This window comes from Lithobates pipiens, unplaced genomic scaffold (assembly GCF_037356315.1).
Source record: "Lithobates pipiens isolate NorthernLeopardFrog02 unplaced genomic scaffold, aLitPip1_a1.2 Scaffold_1, whole genome shotgun sequence".
Classification (NCBI taxonomy): domain Eukaryota; kingdom Metazoa; phylum Chordata; class Amphibia; order Anura; family Ranidae; genus Lithobates; species Lithobates pipiens.
In genome coordinates, this window is record NW_027507685.1 from 41,082,513 (window position 1) to 41,102,033 (window position 19,521).

At 41.4% G+C, this 19,521-nt stretch overlaps 1 protein-coding gene across 6 annotated transcripts in view; it reads left to right on the forward strand.

The window, feature by feature from the left end:
* FGF13 (fibroblast growth factor 13) overlaps positions 1-19,521 on the forward strand; it is a 563,100-nt gene that overhangs the window by 386,385 nt on the left and 157,194 nt on the right. The window contains exon 1 of one of the 6 annotated variants that reach the window (XM_077490407.1): positions 5,528-5,680. The exons of the other annotated variants lie outside the window; for them this stretch is intronic. Coding sequence (XP_077346533.1) covers positions 5,650-5,680 — 31 coding nt within the window. The 5' untranslated portion in view covers positions 5,528-5,649. Of the gene's footprint in view, positions 1-5,527; positions 5,681-19,521 lie in introns of those variants that run through there. 6 annotated transcript variants of the gene reach the window in all.

Consider the following 19,521-nt stretch of genomic DNA (forward strand, 5'->3'; position numbering starts at 1 on the left):
CTAGAGATGAATCTGGCCTTGAATACCATCAAGGGCCAGATCTCGGTCTTGTCAGTGTTCTTTCAGTGGCCTTTAGCTTCTCACTCTTTAGTGCGTAGCTTTGTGCAGGGAGTAACACGGATCAGTCCTCCGATCAAGATACCCTAAATCCTTGGGATTTGAATTTGGTTCTGTCAGCTTTACAAAAGCAGGCTTTTGAACCTTTATGGGAATTTCCCTTGGTTCTGTTGACCAGAAAGATAGTCTTTCTGGTTGCCATTTCCTCGACCAGAAGAGTTTCTGAACTAGCGGCTCTATCTTGTAAGGAGCCATATCTGATCCGGTTTTACGCCCTCATTTTGAATTCCTGCCAAAGGTAGTGACGGGTTTTCACTTAAATTAAGATATTGTTCTTCCTTCATTCTTCCCAGAGCCTCAATCTAGGGAAGAGAGGTTACTACATTCCCTTGATGTAGTAAGGGCGGTCAGAGTGTATTTAAGAGCGACCGCTCAAGTTCGTAAGACAGATATTTTGTTTGTTCTGCCGGATGGTCCAAGGAGAGGACAGGCAGCATCTAGATCCACTATTGCTAAGTGGATTCATCAAGTCATTGTGCAGGCTTATGGTTTAAAGAGGAAGCTTCCTCCTTTTCATATTAAGGCACACTCTACCAGGGTGATCAGTACCTCCTGGGCGGTGCATCATCAGGCCTCTGCGGCTCAGATCTGTAAAGCCACAACATTTGTCTTTGGGCGCAGCGTAGTGCAGGCTGCAGTATAAGTCCTCTGACTTCCTTTTGTGTTGTGCCCCCCCCGCCCCTCAGTTGCCATTGCTATGGGACATCCCACGTAGTAAGTACTACGGCTCTGTGTCCCCTGATGTAAGAAAAGAAAATAGGATTTTTAAAACAGCTTACCTGTAAAATCCTTTTCTTTGATGTACATCAGGGGACACAGGGGTCCCTCCCTTCTTCTCCTCATACACTTTGATTACTTGGCTACAAAACTGCGGACTCCCAGTAGTGGGAGGGGTTGTATGGGGAAAGTTAAGGGGCGTGCCAGTGTCCAGCACCCGATACGCCGATATAACCCACGCAGTAAGTACTACGGCTCTGTGTCCCCTGATATACATCAAAGAAAAGGATTTTACAGGTAAGCTGTTTTAAAAATCATAAAGGCGCTTTTCCATTTCTTGTCTCATAACTACAGATAATGGTACTGCTTTCTGCTTTGCAATGATTCATAATGGTTATGCTCTACTTCTTTTCACAATACAAGTTTATGGGATGTATTATAAGTGAACAAGAAATATGCCCTCTTTTTGAAAGAGCATTCAATTTTCTACATTCCCTTTTATTTATCGCAGTGGTTTTACCTATTTTCAAGCAAGATTATCCCATTAAAATAGCATCAAACAAGATTTGCCCATCGAAATATACATGCAAATTTTTCACCTTACACATTAATCAAACTATTTCCTAGTTTTAAGTGGGAAATGTGTATTTTAAAATGCTTTTAAAATGTAGATTTCCTTTTTTTGCTTATGATGAGTGTTGAACCTATATTTTGTAACAACTTGTTCAGCACCTTTATGGTTACATTTTTGGGTTATTTTTTTTTCAGAAAAAAAAAAAAGAAAAATTGTAAAAAACATTGTGTCCCCCTTCCCCCCCCCAAAAAAAACTAGGCATATAAACTGACACCAACCCATATCTTCAGCATTGGGGAGATTCTTTGAGAGTAAGGTCTCTGGAACCATTGGGGTCCCCCCTCCAAAAGAGCCAGTGCCTCTATTCTGACAGGCACTAGACACTTCAGCGCTTCTGTTGACAAGGATGAGGTCCTTGAAAGAGTCCCCAACTTTAAAAAATTAATCAATTTAAATATTTCTGTAGGAAAACATGTGCATTCATTTTTTTTTATGTTTTTTTACAGGAGCTTGCAAACATTTCCTCCAGCCCTCTGCCCCTACCTCTGTATGGACTTTCAGCTGGAGTATCAGTGGAGAATGAATGCATTCATTACTACACAAGTTTGTTGAGAACTACAAGCCTGTATTTTGCAGTGGCAGACAGAACTTGTAGTTTGTTCACTCACAGATTTCCATGAATGAATGACATGGATGTGCAAGCAAAGCCCTGACGGCCACATAAAGTGTAAAAGTGATATTAGCTGCAGGGAAGAGGAAACCCTGCACGCTGTCATGGGGGGATAATTGAACCATGTTACATGTTATGCTCCAAATACTGGTCCAACATGGAGGGAAAAGGTGAACTTAGTCTTTAACGAGCCTATATTTCCTGAGCTGGGCACATTTTAAAGGATAAAGTTCACCTTTTAAAAAAATAAAATAAATGTACATCTCTTTACTTGGAGCATGGAAAGCATTGCACCACATGGCCACATTATTTTCGAAAGGTGACAGTGGGTGCCCAGAGAAGATGCTCCTGCTGCTGACTCAGAGCTATGTTGCTTGGGGGGTGGGGGGGGGGGGGTGGTGACCCCATTAATGCACCCTTTCCCAGTATGTTATAAACTATGACATAAATGCACTACCTGCTCTGCACACAAATCAAACTTTTGTAAATGCCAAATACTTCTATTTCGATTACTATTACAGTGTTTACTATTAATTAGATTGAATGTATTGAAGCCACAAAAAAGTTCAGATTACATAACCCACAACCCATGCTTAAGATATCAAGATAGGAGGAGTGACTGTGCCTCATAAACACAGTTCAAATTAAGTGTTCTGAGTCCACTGGTATAGTACCCATGGAAGTACAGTCGTTTTGAATAGTATTTCAGTCTTTCAGGCTTAGGTAGGGTTGGATCTCCCTATTTAATACATTGTTTCACAATACCTCCCACTGGACAAGTGGTTGGAACCTGAGTGAAACGTTGCTCCAATGGCATAGCCAATACAGGCATACTTCCCAGCTGTCCCAATTTCCACGGCAGTGTCCCAGAATTTTGAAAAAATCCTGGGTCGTGGGACTGATTTTTTCTCATTGGTCAGAAAGATAGAGCTGTGCTACAGTTATTCATCTCCCTAAGGTGTCCCTATTTCTCAAGTTCTAAAGTAGGGAAGTATATAAATGCTTTTGACATTCAGCACCCATGTGAATTTGAACTAAGTGACATTTGGTGGATCAATACATTTCTAGCTATTTTGTTATTTTCATGATAGGATCTTCCAGATAAAGATGAGTCTGTATGTCTAAAGAATACAGCCAATAGTTTTGCCATCCACTGTCGGTAAAAGTAGTTTCATTAGTACATCTACTTTCCTGTCCTAAAGAGTGCCGGAAAGAGTGCATGCATTAAGTCCTCTTCCCTCTGTACTATTAATGAATTGTCAATGTTTACTGCAGGAGTTGACACATTGAACCTGTGCTAGTAATGTAAGTCAGCATATCCCATAATGATTTTCTTCAACTAACACACTGTGTATTATGCATTATGTGAACACACAAATTGATGCTTTTTTTTGTTGGCCCTTTAGAAAGTACCGTATTTATCGGCGTATAACACGGACAGATGTATAACACACACATTCATTTTAAGAGGGAAGTTTCAGAAAAAAATAAAATTTTTGTATTGGCATATAACACGCACACGCTATTTGCACCCGATTTTCATGGTGAAAAAGTGAGTGTTATACGCCAATAAATACAGTAATAACGCAGGGGTGGAAATATGACACAATCTAATTTTTTTGGAATGTAGCAGCCCCTTTTTTATTCTTAACAAAGATGTGATAATTATACTTCTAGCAATGCGGTAAGAATTTAGCATTTTTACCAACAGAAGCCGATGGTCAAATCTAACATATCTGGATCTGCTGAGAGTATTCTTTGGATTCTGCAGGGATAGTAAAAACTGTTGTACCAGAGCACCAGTGGGGTTTTGTGTATATGGAGTTCTAATCAGTGTAAATGTGGTCGTAGAACTACTGGTGTCCACATTTTTACAAGTTTCTATTTACAAGGGTAATATATGTAGGTCTGACCCTGTGAACATTAACGTAGTTGTAAACCCTTACATAAGCCTCAGGTGATACATAGAGATTAAATAAATCCTCCTACTTATTTTGTACCTGTCTTTCTGCAACATTCTCTTCTCTACATCCGTTCAAAGTGCCAAATTACAAAGCTTGTCTGAGAGTTCAGAAGAAAAGGGAGTTGAGAGTTGAAGTTACACTCTGCAGAGCTCAGTGAGGAGAGCTCTGAGAGCTGATTGGAGGGAAGGAACACAACCCCCTCCATACAGAAACAGGCTGTCAATCAGCTGGAAGTCCCTCCTCTGTCATCATTTTTCTTTTGTTGCCAGGAAAACTTGTCAGAAGTGACTCAGGCAGAGGAAGAGGCAGAGCAGAAGAACGAAGCAGCAAATAAAAGTGACACTTAGTGCTCTTAATTGAGACAAGTACACACTATAGAAGGATGTGCTTTGTTCATATTTCATTTCTGAGGTTTACAACTACTTTAACACCAGCTCCCAGGTTGAGATTTTTCATATCTTGTGCTTGTTATTAACTGCTGTTGAATTGTGATATTGTATTGTAACCAAACAGTACAAGACATTGGTACCTAATGAGAAATACTGTACTTTAGGGGGCAGATTTAATTTTACAGGATATACAGTCGTTTATGATCTTGTATACAAGTGGGTTGCAGAAAATTATGTCTTCTCTTTGCTGGTCAACAGGAAGTTATCAATCAGATTAGGGATTTCTATTTTTCCATGGAATCCCTATTACAGTGAACACCAAAGGATCAGACATCTTCGCAAAAGTTTTATTTTTTATTTTTTTTATCTGACATACCTACCTCTTTTCTCTGCTAGCAGAGAACAAAGGAGAATTTACTGAAACATTTCCAATGGTTTGAATCTCTTTTATTTAATCTAGTCTCTTGACAGTCTCAGCTGTGAACTTACCTTTTAGCTATGGTAAAATATGTTATGCTATGAAATATCTGTCAAAATACAATTTATATTGATTATTGTAATTTTTCCCCTCCTATAGATATACATACTCCTCCTTCCAATTAAAATGGAATATAAATATTTTAAATATTTCATTTTTTTAATTTTTTTTTTAAAGTGTTAATTTAAATGCTTCCTTTTGCTGTGGTTTTTAATAATCATGAATAATTTAGCCTCATCGAAAGTAAACAACTCCATTTTCACCAGAAGGGATACTGTTTTCTGTCTGTTATCTGATCGAATTGATGAAAATGAAGCTGAATCCACCCAGCAGGGCCTGCACGCTGAAAGAGATAATTCAATGTAAGCCAGTGTCCAGTTACAAACCTCTTATCTTTTTTTTTTTTTCTTTCGTAATCCTACACGATGCAATAAATATTTGTTCTAAAAAAATCTAACATGTTTAAGCTACAAATAAAAGGACGGGGCGACATTCAGATCCAAGAAATTGTCAGATCCTGCCAGAACAATTCTGCTATGTGATGAATCATTAATGATCTCTGAAAGTCATAATGGTCTGTCATTAATGCCCATTAATGATCTCTGTTTACCACTAGTAGGGGCTTGATGGTTCTGGCCAATACCTTGGAGAATACTTTAAATATGCCTTAAACTTTCCCCGTCTATTTGCCTGCTGCAAATGTACATTGCAGCCGAGCCGGAGCACTTCTCCAAACCAAGATGGCTCTGGGCTTAAGAAAGTCCAATTCAGGTAAGAAACTCTCCGATTCTTCAAGGGTTTAGAAGGAAATACTGCAATACTTACATTTGTGTAATCTGGACAGGCGTGGAGGGTTTTGATTTTACCATTTTATTAGAGGCATTTGTCAGGCTGGTTCAAAATATTTTCTTTGTAAATGGAAAATCGGATATCGTCCTTTCTAATGGAATAGGATTGCGTAGGTTATTGATATAATGTACGATTATTGTTTGGCATGCCACCCGACCCTAAATTACAATGCGTTTCCTTGTGACACGAGATATGATAGTTTTGTTTATTGTTATAGGTATACAACATGTTTACCACTGGATAAATGGTTCTAGTTCATTGAGAATTGGAGGCATGCATTATATTATTAATGCATTATATTTTTTAATTCCTGTCTGTTTGTTTTTGGGACATTCTAGAATAAATGTGTGCATACAGATCTATCTATCTATCTATCTATCTATCTATCTATCTATCTATCTATCTATCTATCTATCTATCTATCTATCTATTTATCTATCTATCTATCCATTGCCAGAATGATGCACCTCATTGACTTTGAAAACAAATGATGTTTACATAAGAACTGAGATATTAGGCAGCCTAATTTGAATATGTTAATATGCTGCTTGCTTAGTATATTTGCTTTACCTATTATTAACATAGCAGAACCTTTGTTCACATTTCCCAGAACTAATTAGACAAGCTTACTGTATGAACCAACGCCCACAAATCTGAATATTAGCCAAGACATCCTGTTTCTCTCTCTCTCTCTCTCTCTCTCGCCGGTATAAACAGCAGCATTGACTTAGGCATTTACTAATGGCTGCCTGCCATCTGTAGTGCTCATCAAGAAACTGTTTAATAAATGTATGGGCAGACTATAAGTTGCTATGGAGCTAGGTAGTAATATCAGGTTAATATAGGGACTTTTGACTTGCTCACTGGAGTGGATGCTAAATATATCTTTTTGAAATCTGTTGTAAAAAAGTACAGAGATACATATACAGAGAAACACTAGATCACAATGGCTTACCATTATCCTACATAATTGTTACAATTTGCTTATATTTTAAAGAAAGGGATTTGTTTCAATTGTTGCTAACTGTTTTATTGTATAGCTAAGCTGCAACAGAAATAGCTTGAGTGTTGAGTTTCACAGGCTGTTGTGTTTTACTAGAGCAGTGATAAGGCTTGTTCTATACAAATGCATAGGACCTGCATAATTGGCTAGCACCAAGGACAGCTCCCAACTGTGAAGACGCACTGGTGTTCTATGGCCATTAAAAGAACCTGCCATGTAAGAAATACAGGGGCCGCCCTTGCTGACTTGCCTGTAATAAATGCTAGTTGTCATCCTGTTATATTGACTCTCTGACTTCATTCAATACCTTCTGAGTCACTAACTTAGAACAGGTGAGCAGACGAGGAAAGTCAGAGAGACCTCAGAATTCAGGCTCTGCATCTTTGTTCCAGGTGAATGACTCAAAGTATTGAAGTATTTTGATCAAAACGATGGCCAGGCAACTGGAATTTTCAGAAGATTAGGTCAACTTTGGTAGCCTGTGTATTTCTTTTGGTTTCCTTTTAACTCTTATCTTTGAACTATATATATATATATATATATATATATATATATATATATATATATATATAGGAGCTAATATGAGAGTTATATTTGGGGTTAGAGATCTGTTTAGTGGTTTGCTTAGGGAAAATCATAGCTATAGGAGTTTGGAACTGAGGTTAAGTTGAAAATAAGGATAACTTATAAAATTTCTATTATACTCCATATTTTCTTTATTTTTATTTTTTTTGCAATAAATTTTTATTGTGGTATACAAGAGTAAATAAATAAAAATAAAAAAATATAATGGAACAATAAAATAACAATACAAAATCAAAATGCAGTATATGACAATTATCGTAAGGATAATTGCGCATAGTCAGAGGATTTACAAAAGCAATTCCAAGAATCGTAAATCTTCCTAAAGATATCAGTAGTATCATTCGCTTGATGAATCAATTCTTAACTCCATATTTTCTTCTCTATAAGAAATTGTCTTTAATTTGGGTGGAGTGGAAGTAATGACAGCTCTGGAACTTCAAAAACAAACCTGCAGTTGCAGCTTCCACAATTCTACCCGACTGCTTCTTTGTTGTTGATTTCAAATAGAAAAATACCCTCTCCATAATTTTAAAATTGCAGAAAATACTTTCTCAGCTGCTTATTGATCAATACACCTTCTTACAGTACGGAATATTGACATATTAATGCATGCATGACACTGTTTGAGATTAAAGCACCAGAAGGGGAGTCCTGCCAAGTACTATTAGTTTTCATACCATTTCATACTAAGGTCTGATAGACTTGTACATAAGCATCGTTGAGGGCAAACAGGGACATAACTAGATTCCACAAACGTGTATTTAGAACTCTGGTATAAATGCTTTTGACTAAACATAGTTACACAGTCATACTTGAACATTTCCTGTGGGGGAGGGGTGCACATATTGGTTTTGGGGCCAATATTTTGCAACTAGTACAACTTGATTTGGGATTATACAGTATACATAGTTCAGTGTGTCAAGGGTAAATTATAATTAATAGGATAGGTGTTTGAGGTTAGTGTTTAAAGGTTAAAGCAGTTGTAAAGTTTATTTTCTTTTTAATTAAAATAATAAACATGATATACTTACAATACCATTGCACAGAGCAGCCCAGAACCTTCTCTTCTGGGGTCCCCTGCTTGTACTACTGGCCCCTCCTCTTTAAGCCTGTTAAGTAAGGCTTCATTCGCACAGCCGCAGAGTTCCGTACAGTGTGAATGAGGCATTTGTTTACTTGTGTGGAGCTGCATGCAGGTAGTCTGTGTTAATAAATGGAGAAAGAACAGCTGTATAGACTCCAGTGTGAAGCCTGTTTTGACAGATGTGCATGGGTGGATGCATGGCCCCAAATGCAGATAGTGTATCCTTGGAGGCATGTACCTGTTCCTGCATGCCTGTCAAAATCAGCTGTATGCTGGAGCCTTTACATCCACTGCATGTCCATTTATTAATACAGGCTGCCTGCATACAGCTCCAGGTTCTTCCACACAATATATGATTGCCTTATCTATGACCTACTGTCCTCCATGCCCCTGTAAAGGCCCAAAGGTCTATCACAGAGAAATATACTGATCTTATTCATTGCTCCTTTGTCAGCTCACACTCTTCTCTGCTCCTGCAATTTGGACAGGCCCTCTAAATGCGTGTAGCTGTTAGTGGGGAGAAGTGTTAGAACCTCTGTCTGACTTTTTTTGTCACATCTTTGGCTTTAAGCACAGTTGTTGCTAAGCCTGATACCAGACAGAGTTGCCCCAGGTCTTCAGCTGGGTTACCCTGGTCTCAGACATGCTGTTTTTACCTTTGTGTGCACCGTTTGTGTCTAGGGCAGTGTAATTAGAAGGGAACAACTGTCTTTTGTAATAAATACCTATGTTTACTGTTCCTTCTCTATTGTTGGGCAGAAAGTGAATAAGACTCCTCCTGTCTGGTACTATATGCCAAGTATCAGGCAGATGAACTATGTTTATATCTATGGGGCAAGTAATAGTGAAGGGAAAATAGTAAATAGTGAAGATGCTAGGGGAGAAGAAGAGACACTGGTAAAAGAAAATGGGAATAGAGGAAAGAAGATAACAAGAGATAATATAAGGGGTAGTGAGGACAGAAAAGGACAAGAACCCTGTTCACTGTCACAAATGTTCACCTTTGGTGGGGCACCCAAAAGTGCTATGTGTCTTTTAAGACCCTAGCAATGCCAAGGATTTTAAGTCCTTTTTCATGTATACCTAAACCCAATCCACTTTACATACAAATTTGAAGGTAAGTTGGTTTATAGAACGTTGTGATGTCCTAATATATTCTGAGATATAAGTTGAGCCTTTGATGTCTAACCAAACCTGTTGGTGTTTTTGCTGTAAAATGCAAATAGCATGAACTAAACACATCTGGATTAGTTCTTACAGCAGAACATATAGTCCGCCATTCCTTTTTTTTTTTAAGGCCCCCCCCAGGTGGGTTATGCCATAATGTACTAGTTTGCACAGCAACTTAAGAGAAAACAAATTGTTACCCCAGCTCTACTGCTAATGTGGAAATCCATGAACTGTAATCCGGCGCTCTAGCCAGGCCATTCAAGTCCCATAGGTCAAATGCTTGAATCATGAAGGCTGGCAACTCGGATACTCTTAAATAAAAGTACTTTATTTGTTATATGGGTGCACAGGTACAAGCTATATGCTGATGGGTTTTGGCTATGGAGCCTTCATCAAAGCTTTGATGAAGGCTCCGTATCTGAAAGCCATCAGCATATAGCCTGTACCTGTGTACCCATGTAACAAAGTATTTTTATTTAAGAGCATCTGAGTTGCCAGCCTTCATGATTCAAGAATTATGGCAGACTTACCTGTCATATAGTTTCCGGGTCCCTGCCTTCGGCCATTTGAAAGGCCAGGCCACGATAACGCCACTCCCGCGCATGTGCACGGGAATCACATTGCCACAGCACAGATCGGGGCTGATCTGGGCTGTAAGTGTTTGCTGAGCTGCGCATGCAGGCAGAAAGATGCATTTATGGCAGAAGAGATCAATAGGGTCTCTTCTGTCATAAATACCCTGCCTGTGAGCCATTTAATTCAAAAACCACTTTACTTCCATGTTAAAGTAATTTAAACCCTAATTTTTTATCTCTTACTTTCCAATTAACTCTTTCAGCAGCTGATGTAATCACTAAAGCCTAGTACACGCTACTATACAAACACACAAGCAGCGCTCTATAGGAAAAAAGTCCGCTGCTTGTGTGTTTATATATCTTGTTCTCAATTTTCCAGTGATCGGCAGCTGCACTGGGTTTCAATTTCACTCCTATACACCCCCCCCATTCATGTTCAGTTTGAGCGCTCCAGGAACTTGTTGTTTGTTTTTAGTACATGCTACTAGTTTGGGCTGAACGGAAAAAAAAAACCTCACAGCTCAGGTCAGAGCCACTGTATGAACAATCTGATGTTAGTACAGTGATCTCCCCTTAGTACAGGGGGATGTTTAGGCAATCTTGTGTTTAAAAGGAAATGTTTGATGCATGTAGTGGCATTTACATCCACTATAGCCATAGGGAATGCTCACATGTAGTGGGTTGTGGTGTCTTCTGCTGCCTACATTGTCTAATGCCCTGTACATTCTGATGACAAAATCTGTCAGATTTTTTTCCTATGGATTTTGGCGCAAACTTTTCTTGCATACACACGGTCGCACAAAGTTGTTGGAAAATCTGATCGTTCAGAACGAGGTGACGTAAACCATGTAGGACTGGACTATAAAGAGGGCAGTAGCCAATAGCTTTTGTCTCTTAATTTATTCTGAGCATGCGTGGCACTTTGTCCATCGGAATTGTCTACATGCGATCGGAATTTAAACGATCGGATTTTGTTGTCGGAAAATTTTAGATCCAGCTCTCAAACTTTGTGTGTCGGAAATTCCGATGGAAAAAGTCAGATGGAGCCCACACACGATTGGATTTTCCGACAACAAGATCCGATCGCACGTTTTCCATCGGAAAGTCCGACCGTGTGTACAGGGCATACGTGTATAGATGATACTTACTATTTATGTTTGTTTCTAATACTTTTTTTTCTAATACTGTTAAAAAGAAATCATAAATGAGCTGTTGTATTAAGTAATGCCCTTTCTGGTTTATTGTTGTTTTCACAGACACTACGTGAGATCTTACTTATTGATTGGTCCATTTTTAATCAGAGACAGCTTTCACCATTTGTTCTTAAAATATGCTTCTCTTGAACTGAAAGGGCACTTCTCCTGTTTGTTCCTGTCCTCAGCATGTGATTTAATGTTCAATAAATTTAGGCCTTGACTAACTTTTAAAGAGTCTGGTATATTGCTATCTCCTTTTTATGTTGAGAACTACTTGAAAGCCCACTGAAACCTCACGTTTTTCTTGAAAGCTCAACTGAAACCTCATGTTTTTTCTCTGTATAGTCCTTTTACATTATAACTTTTTCATTCATTTTTGCAGTTTTGTCATAAATATGTATATGCCACACCCTAAACACTATTGTCTTCATGCACACTTGTAGTGCTCGATAAGAAAATATGTGTGTCTGAACAGAACTGTTAGACTAGGGAATTCACTGGACAGGGTGGTCAGACTCTGGTGGGTTTTGGACTCCACAGTCATATTTAGACAAACTTCACAAATGCTAGAACAATAAAGTAGTAGTAAAACAATGCAAACCAAGGATGTTAGGAGTAGATTTGGGCACAAAAAAAAAACATCCTTGACTCCATGCTGCAGCTGTCCTCTGTTGGCTCTAACATTGAGAACTGAGATATCACATGACCACATATCACTCAATTCTTGGTCTTCTCAGAGTGGAGAGCAATGACTGTAAGTCATCACTCTCTGCTCTGCCCCTCCAGTGTTCACTGGGCCCCTGGCTGGGGGGGGGGGGGCAGCTGTCAGTCAGGCAGCTGGGTGGAGATTTTTTCAGAGCCTGGAGCGTGATGTGTGATGTCAGCCAAGAGTAGTCTTTATCATGCCAATGGCTGCTTCTAGGTCACAGGAGAAAAAAAAAAGTAAGTTCATTCCGGCACCCAGAAGAGAAGTATGGCCAAAGGAGATTCTCTCTCTGTAATTTCAATTGGGTATAAAAGTTGCAGTTTGTCTTAACATTATATATATACTATATTGTCAAAAGTATTGGGACATCTGCCTTTACACGTCCATGAACATTTTTACTGGCATCCCAGTCCTTAGGGTTCAATATTGAGTTGACCCGGGGGGTCGGAGACAGCGCGTGACATGTGAGGAAGTCCAGGACCTGAGCTACGTCCACAGACTGACTATCCTGCAGTGATCCTGTGCGAGCAGCACACTGTTTTTGGGCTCTGCTGCTGGGGATGTGCTGGGACCCCTAGGGCACCTCTGGGGATGGCAAAGTACGGCCCCCATCATCCCAAATCGACCGGAGAATGGCTGGCGCAATTCGCTTGGGGCTTCCAAAATGGCGCTGGCACGCAGGAGGAGGAGGACTGGCCGCCGCTGCAGAGATCTGTGGAGGCCTCGCAGCGGGCATTTCCCACACAGGACAGGGTGAGTCCTAAGCCCCAAAGGGAGACAGAGCTGAGAAGGGGAAGATCCCTGGACAGGCTGACAGAACACTGGGCCAAAGCTGACAAGGAAGTGGAGGGGGGGAGGGTGAGCCATCCCTGACACAGATAATGGCGGCCATACAGAGGTGTCAGAATAAGCTTATTGATCACTTTGAGGAGCTCAGAATGGAGTTCTCTTTTATGAAGCATGATATGCAGAAGCTGAGGGAGAAAGCACAGACCACAGACCTCCGTGTTGCCTCCCTGGAAGATATTGTCAGGCCATTAGACACCACTGCGCAGGTGACACAAAAAGCATTATCGGAACACACTTTAAAGATGGCTGACATGGAAGATAGAATGAGAAGGAACAATATAAGACTAGTGGGGTTCCCTGAGGGAGTGTAAGGGAGGCACCCAGATGAATTCCTAGAGAAATGGCTGACTGAGCAAATGGCACCTGAGACTTTCACCAGCATGTTTGCCATTGAAAGAGCACATCGTATCCCAATGATAGCCAAGATGCTTCACTTCCACGACAGGAGAATATCCCGCATGGGGCCAGAACCGTCCCCAAGCTGATGGCTGAGGGAAATCGAATATCAATCTATCCTGACTTCCCAGCTGCCACCCAGAAGCAGATAGCTTCCTTTCTGCCTGTAAATAAAAGACTGAGGGACCTCGACCTGATCTACAGTATGCTATACCCGGCCAAGTTGCGTATAGTGGAAAATGGGAAAACCTATTTTTTTACCAATCCCACTGAGGCCTCAGACTGGTTGGATACACGTGGACGCCACAGGGACGGCGCTTCTCCCCCTCTGCCCTGACATACAGTGGATGACACAAGTACTGGATGAGAGAAATACTGAGGCTGACAGAGGGAGTATCCCTGGAAGCTTCCCTTACTTTGTTATATACTTCTGCTGTCCAGTTGGAATTTTCTTTGGCACCTACATCCGTTAAATTTTGTTCTGAAAGGAGAAAAGTGTCTGCTGACTTTGCACAGTTTAAATGCCTGGTCTATAACTATTTTCTAATGTTTTTCTGGCAGACAACCCTTTTCTGACAGGAGCTTACAACAGAGGCCCTTGTTTTATTATTGGTACTCCCATGGACTTCCGCCTGCAATATATGCAAAGTCTGCTGACTGCTCTTGCTGCTGCAAACCTGGAAATTATTTTGAGAAAAACAGTTTTATTTTTTTTCTATTTTCTGACGGGAGAACTGAGCTGGGACTCACGGCGAGGCACGGTTACCGAGATGACCTGGCCCATGTGAGGGTTTAAGTCGCATCTTCGCTGTCTAAGTGAACTAAGGTTTAGGGAATAAAATACCTGGCATGTTGGGGCTGGGTGTAGGTGGGGGGGGGGGGGTGGGTTGTTTTTTACGTTGAGAATTCTATGTCTGCTTTTGAGAGTGTCCACATTCGGTCTGCTTACAGGGGATCTTTTTTCTTGTATAGGTCATGTTCACTATGCTGTCTGTCTGGGAGTAGGGAGCTCTGGAGTTCTTTTTTCAGGCCCACTATTTTTTCGGGGTGGGACAACAACTCCCCTTCCTTCTTAAGTATTAGTCATGGAGGTTTCTCTTCAGATTCTGGCCGGAATGTTAGAGGCCTCAATTCCAAATTTAAACATTCACTGATTTTTGATTATATCAAAAAACATAAACCTCATATAATTCTACTTCAAGAAACTCATCTCCAGGGCTCCAGGGTTCTATCCTTGAAGCGGCACATATTGCAGGGGCATATCATGCTACCTATTCATCGTTTGCTAGGGGGATTTCCATGCTGGTTACTAAGACTATGCCCATATTGATTAGTGGTACAAGTCTAACGATTGTGAATTTGTATGTTCCTCCTCCCTTTTTGCTAGCGCATTTGGATGATATGCTGCAGGCTACCCATGAGGTGGCGGAAGGGAGCATCTACATACTGGGTGATTTTAATTTGGTGTCTGACCCAGCCCTGGATAGACTGGGAATGACTACTGGTGCACCGGCCCCCCTTGCTGAACCTCAAACTCATTCATCCATGTTTTTATGGACCATTTCTTTGTGCACTGGTCCAGATCATTTGGTGGAGGGGGGAATTATGGTGTGGGGTTGTTTTTTACGGGTTCGGCTTGGCCCCTTATTTCCAGTGAAGGGAACACTTAAGGCATCCACATACCAAGGCATTTTGGACAATTTCATGCTCCCAACTTTGTGAGAACAGTTTGGGATGGCCCTTCCTGTTGCAACATGACTACGCACCAGTGCACCAAGCAAGGTTCATAAGAACATAGGTGAGTGAATTTGGGGTGGAGAAACTTGACTGGCCTGCCCAGTCCTGGCCTGTCCAGTCCTGAGAGGGCAGGGTCAAGCCACCGCTCTGTGTGTCCTATGGACACCTAAAGCAGAGCTTTGGAGTGAGCACACACCAGTGCCCCATAGCAAGTGGCTTGCTATTGGGGGGCACTGGACAAAGGGGATGAGCCATTGGGGGAGCTGAGAAAAAGAGGATCGGGGCTGCTCTGTACAAAACCATTACACAGAGCAGGTAAGTATAACACATTTGTTATTTAAAAGGAAAATAAAACTGTGCCTTTAATATCACTTTAAAATACTTCAGGAGGCAGCATTAGTAAATTAAAGTAGTACAGTTAGTTATAAAGTTATAAAGCAGCTATAAAAAAAAATGTAAAGTAAAAAAATAAAATAAAATGCCTGCTCCCCCCTACCCCTATTCCTCTCCAAGGAAGAAGAGGAAGCACTGAAATTACTAGATTGACTCAAAGAATGCAGGAAAAGGTATGTTTTATGTTTTTAAATAAAAAATACTCTGGTGCCAAATGCTGGATTTTCACTTTAACCCTTTTTACTGCTACTGATTTGGGTGGCAACAGTAGAGGGAAGGGGGGCCAGCAAATGCCCGTTTAGACCCCTAAAATTCACAATGCATAACCCATTTTTTTTTGTTAAAATGTAAAAGATGATGTTGTGCTGAATAAATTAATACTAAACATGTCACGCTTTAAAATTGAGCATGCCTGTGCAACAGTGACAAACTATGCAAATTTTACTATCCATTAGCGACGCTTTAAAAGCACTTAAGGACCTCCTCACGCCGATGTACGTCGGCAGAACGGCACGGTTGGGCACAAGCACGTACCTTTTTAAATGCCCAGCCCTGGGTCGGGAGCGCGCCGCCGGTGGCGTGCTCCCGACCCGGTCCTGTGCTCCGTGACCGTGGCTGCGGGACCAGCGGACCTGATCGCCGCTGGTGTCCTGCGATCGGGTCACAGAGCTGAAGAACGAGGAGAGGTCTGTGTAAACAAACCACTCCCCGTTCTTCCCTGTGTGGCTGTCACCGATCGTCTCTTCCCTTTTATAGGGAAGGACGATCAGTGATGTCACATGCCAGGCCACGCCTCTACAATAAAAAAAACACATAACGTCATACATAACACCTACACTGCCCCTTAGTGGTTAACTCCTTCACTGCTAGTGTCATTTACACAGGAATCAGTGCATTTAAATGGCACTGACTGCTGAATAAATTACAATGGTTCCAAAAATGTGTTTTGGGGGATATTTATTATAGCAAAAAGTAAAAAATATTCAATTTTTTTCAAAATTGTCGCTCTATTTTTGTTTATAGCGCAAAAAATAAAAACCGCAGAGGTGATCAAATACCACCAAAAGAAAGCTCTATTTGTGGGAAAAAAAGGACACCAATTTTGTTTGGGAGCCACGTCGCCTGACCGCACAATTGTCAATTAAAGCAAAGCAGTGCCGAATCGCGAAAAGGGGCTTGGTCCTTTGGCTGCAAATTGGTCTGGGGCTTAAGTGGTTAAAGGACTACCACTTTATATTTATAGAGTTCTAATGTTAGAATTACTGCCCTTTGATCTGACCTCACATGTGTGGGATGATTGCTGTTTTGTGTGTGAACAGGACCAATGCATGTGTTTGCCTTTGCGGGGGGGGGGGGGGGGGGGGGATGAGGCACTAAAATTTTTACTTAAATGATTTATTTATTATTTTTATCACTTGCATTGCAGTCAGAATTCATGTAAACATCCTTGTGACAGCAATAGGCATGTGACAGGTACACTTTATGGAGAGATCTGTCACAGACCCGAACAAAGCATATCCAGTCTTTGTTCGGCTTTGTGTTCAACCGGCATAAGTGTGGCTGATCGATCGACACTCCTGGTGGGATAGGAGATCCTGGAAGCCATGGAAGGTGGTGGAAAGGATGGGGGGCTTGTATAAGCAATCCCGTGGCTGGGTAGCCGCTAGGATTGTTTTTACAAGAGAGCAGACCATTTTCTCTAACAAACGGTTATACCCGCCTGAGGTCCAGTGATGTACCAGGTACATGACTGGTCGGCAAGTGGCTCTAGTACTTTTAGCTGTATGCCTTTGTGGAAAATATCAGTTTTGGAACCCTGGACTGTCTATAGGATCATTAATTTACATGTAACAAACTTCCGGGCCCCTGAGGCCTAATGGTGACCTCCAGAGTTAGGGACAGCTGACATCTGTCTGTGTAGAGTGGGTTACAAGGCATGGTGGATGTAATGCAAGATGAAATGGTGGGCGCCAGACACTTTTAGAATGCAAAAATAGATTTATTGTCTCTTGAACAGAACTGGGGGAGAGAGGGTTAGGGCCAGGACACCCTTAGCCCTTGTACACACAGTCGGACATTCCGACGGAAAATGTCCGATAAGACCGTGTTGTTGGATAATCCGACCGTGTGTGGGCTTCATCTGACTTTTTCCGTCGGAATGTCCAACCAACAAAGTTTGAGAGCTGGATATAAAAATGGTCAATGCCTAAAATGTTTTTAAAAATGGCCGTTTTGGCGGGAGCACTGATTTTAATGACGATTAAAGTGAAAAAAAGTGAAATATTCCTTTAAATATCGTGCCTGGGGGGTGTCTATAGTATGCCTGTGAAGTGCCATGTGTTTCCCCTGTTTAGAACACAAAATGCACAAAATTAAATTTAACGGGAAAAAAGGCATTTCAAACTGCTTGCGTTTTTTGCAATATAGCTAGCTATGTAGGTGGATATAACGGTCTATACTGCGGTCAGGGCACGCAGACAGCACGCACAATCTCCTACAACTGACTGTAAGCTATATTAAACAAGAGCAATATAGCAAGCTATATAGGTGGATATAACGGTGTATACTGCGGTCAGGGCACGCAGACAGCACGCACAATCTCCTACAACTGACTGCAAGCTCTATTAAAAAAGAGCAATATAGGTAGCTATATAGGTGGATATAACCGTGTATACTGCGGTCAGGGCACGCAGACAGCACGCACAATCTCCTACAACTGACTGCAAGCTCTATTACAAAAGAGCAATATAGCTAGCTATATAGGTGGATATAATGGTGTATACTGCGGTTAGGGCACGCAGACAACACCCACTACAGAAGAGCAAGAACGCAAAATCGGCCGATAACGAATGGTGTATACTGTGTTGAAGGTACACAGAACACCCACTAACTCCTAGGGACGCCAACACACTACACAAGGCCGCCTCGCTGGCGGCCTTATATAGTATGGGGCATGTACTACACAGCCTGAGCTATGATTGGCCACAGGCATCCTGCCAGTGGCCAATCATGGCTCTCCTCGCTGCCGGCGCTGTGATTGGCCAAGCATGCGGGGTCACAGTGCATGCTTGGCCAATCCTGAGCCAGCAATGCACTGCGATGGCGCAGTGCATTGTGGGCCGTGAGCGCCACACGAATTTGGCGCGAATGTTCAAGTCGAACGTATGTTCGACTCGAACACGAAGCTCATCCCTAGTCACAAGCTACCATGCCACCTAATGACAGAAGAGAGAAGTGCAGCAATTACAGAATTAGGGGGAAATTAATTGATCTCCTAACAAAGTTGTTAGACCAAGGCAACCCTGCCTAAACTTCAGGGTGCTACATCTTCCCCCTGCCTAGGAAAACTACACTTCAGAATTTTCAGAAAAACTATTTGAACTCTCAAGCCTGAGAATGAATGTCCTGGTAAAAAGCGGAACAGGTGGGGAAATAGGAAAGGAACAATAATAACAATAACAATACATGTGGCATACCACATGAAGTAAATATACATAACATACACATATACATGAGCAAGTGGTATTTCACACAAGGGTAGATAAATAACAGACAGTATATACAATTTTACTTGTGGCGTGCCACCCAAACAGTTAAGGGAAACAAAACAGTAGCCTTATCTACTAACTATCTATCTAATATATACAGTACAGTAGTAAGAGACATAAAAGGTTAGAATTTGTATCCACGTCGAATCACTGTCCTATAAGATAAATGCATAATGTGAACAAGGGCTCGCTCAGGCTGGCATGGCTCTCACCCCATGATGGCCAGTATATGAAAAACAATGACCGTCTATCAAAGTGTAAGGTGAGAACTTGCCCCTTTGCCACAGCTTATTCTACCTAGCTAACTAAACATCCCAGTGTCTTTGAAGCCCCGAAGTCCATAAATTTTCACTCGGGGTAGAATAACATTTGCCAGCAGTTTTCCTTCTTCTCAGGGATAACTCTGGGGATAGGAGGCATGGCTACAATCAAACAACAGGCAGCCAAGCCATAGTACAAGGGACAACACTTCTTGACATAGATCCCCTTGCAATGGTAATCGCAGTCTGTCCACATAACAG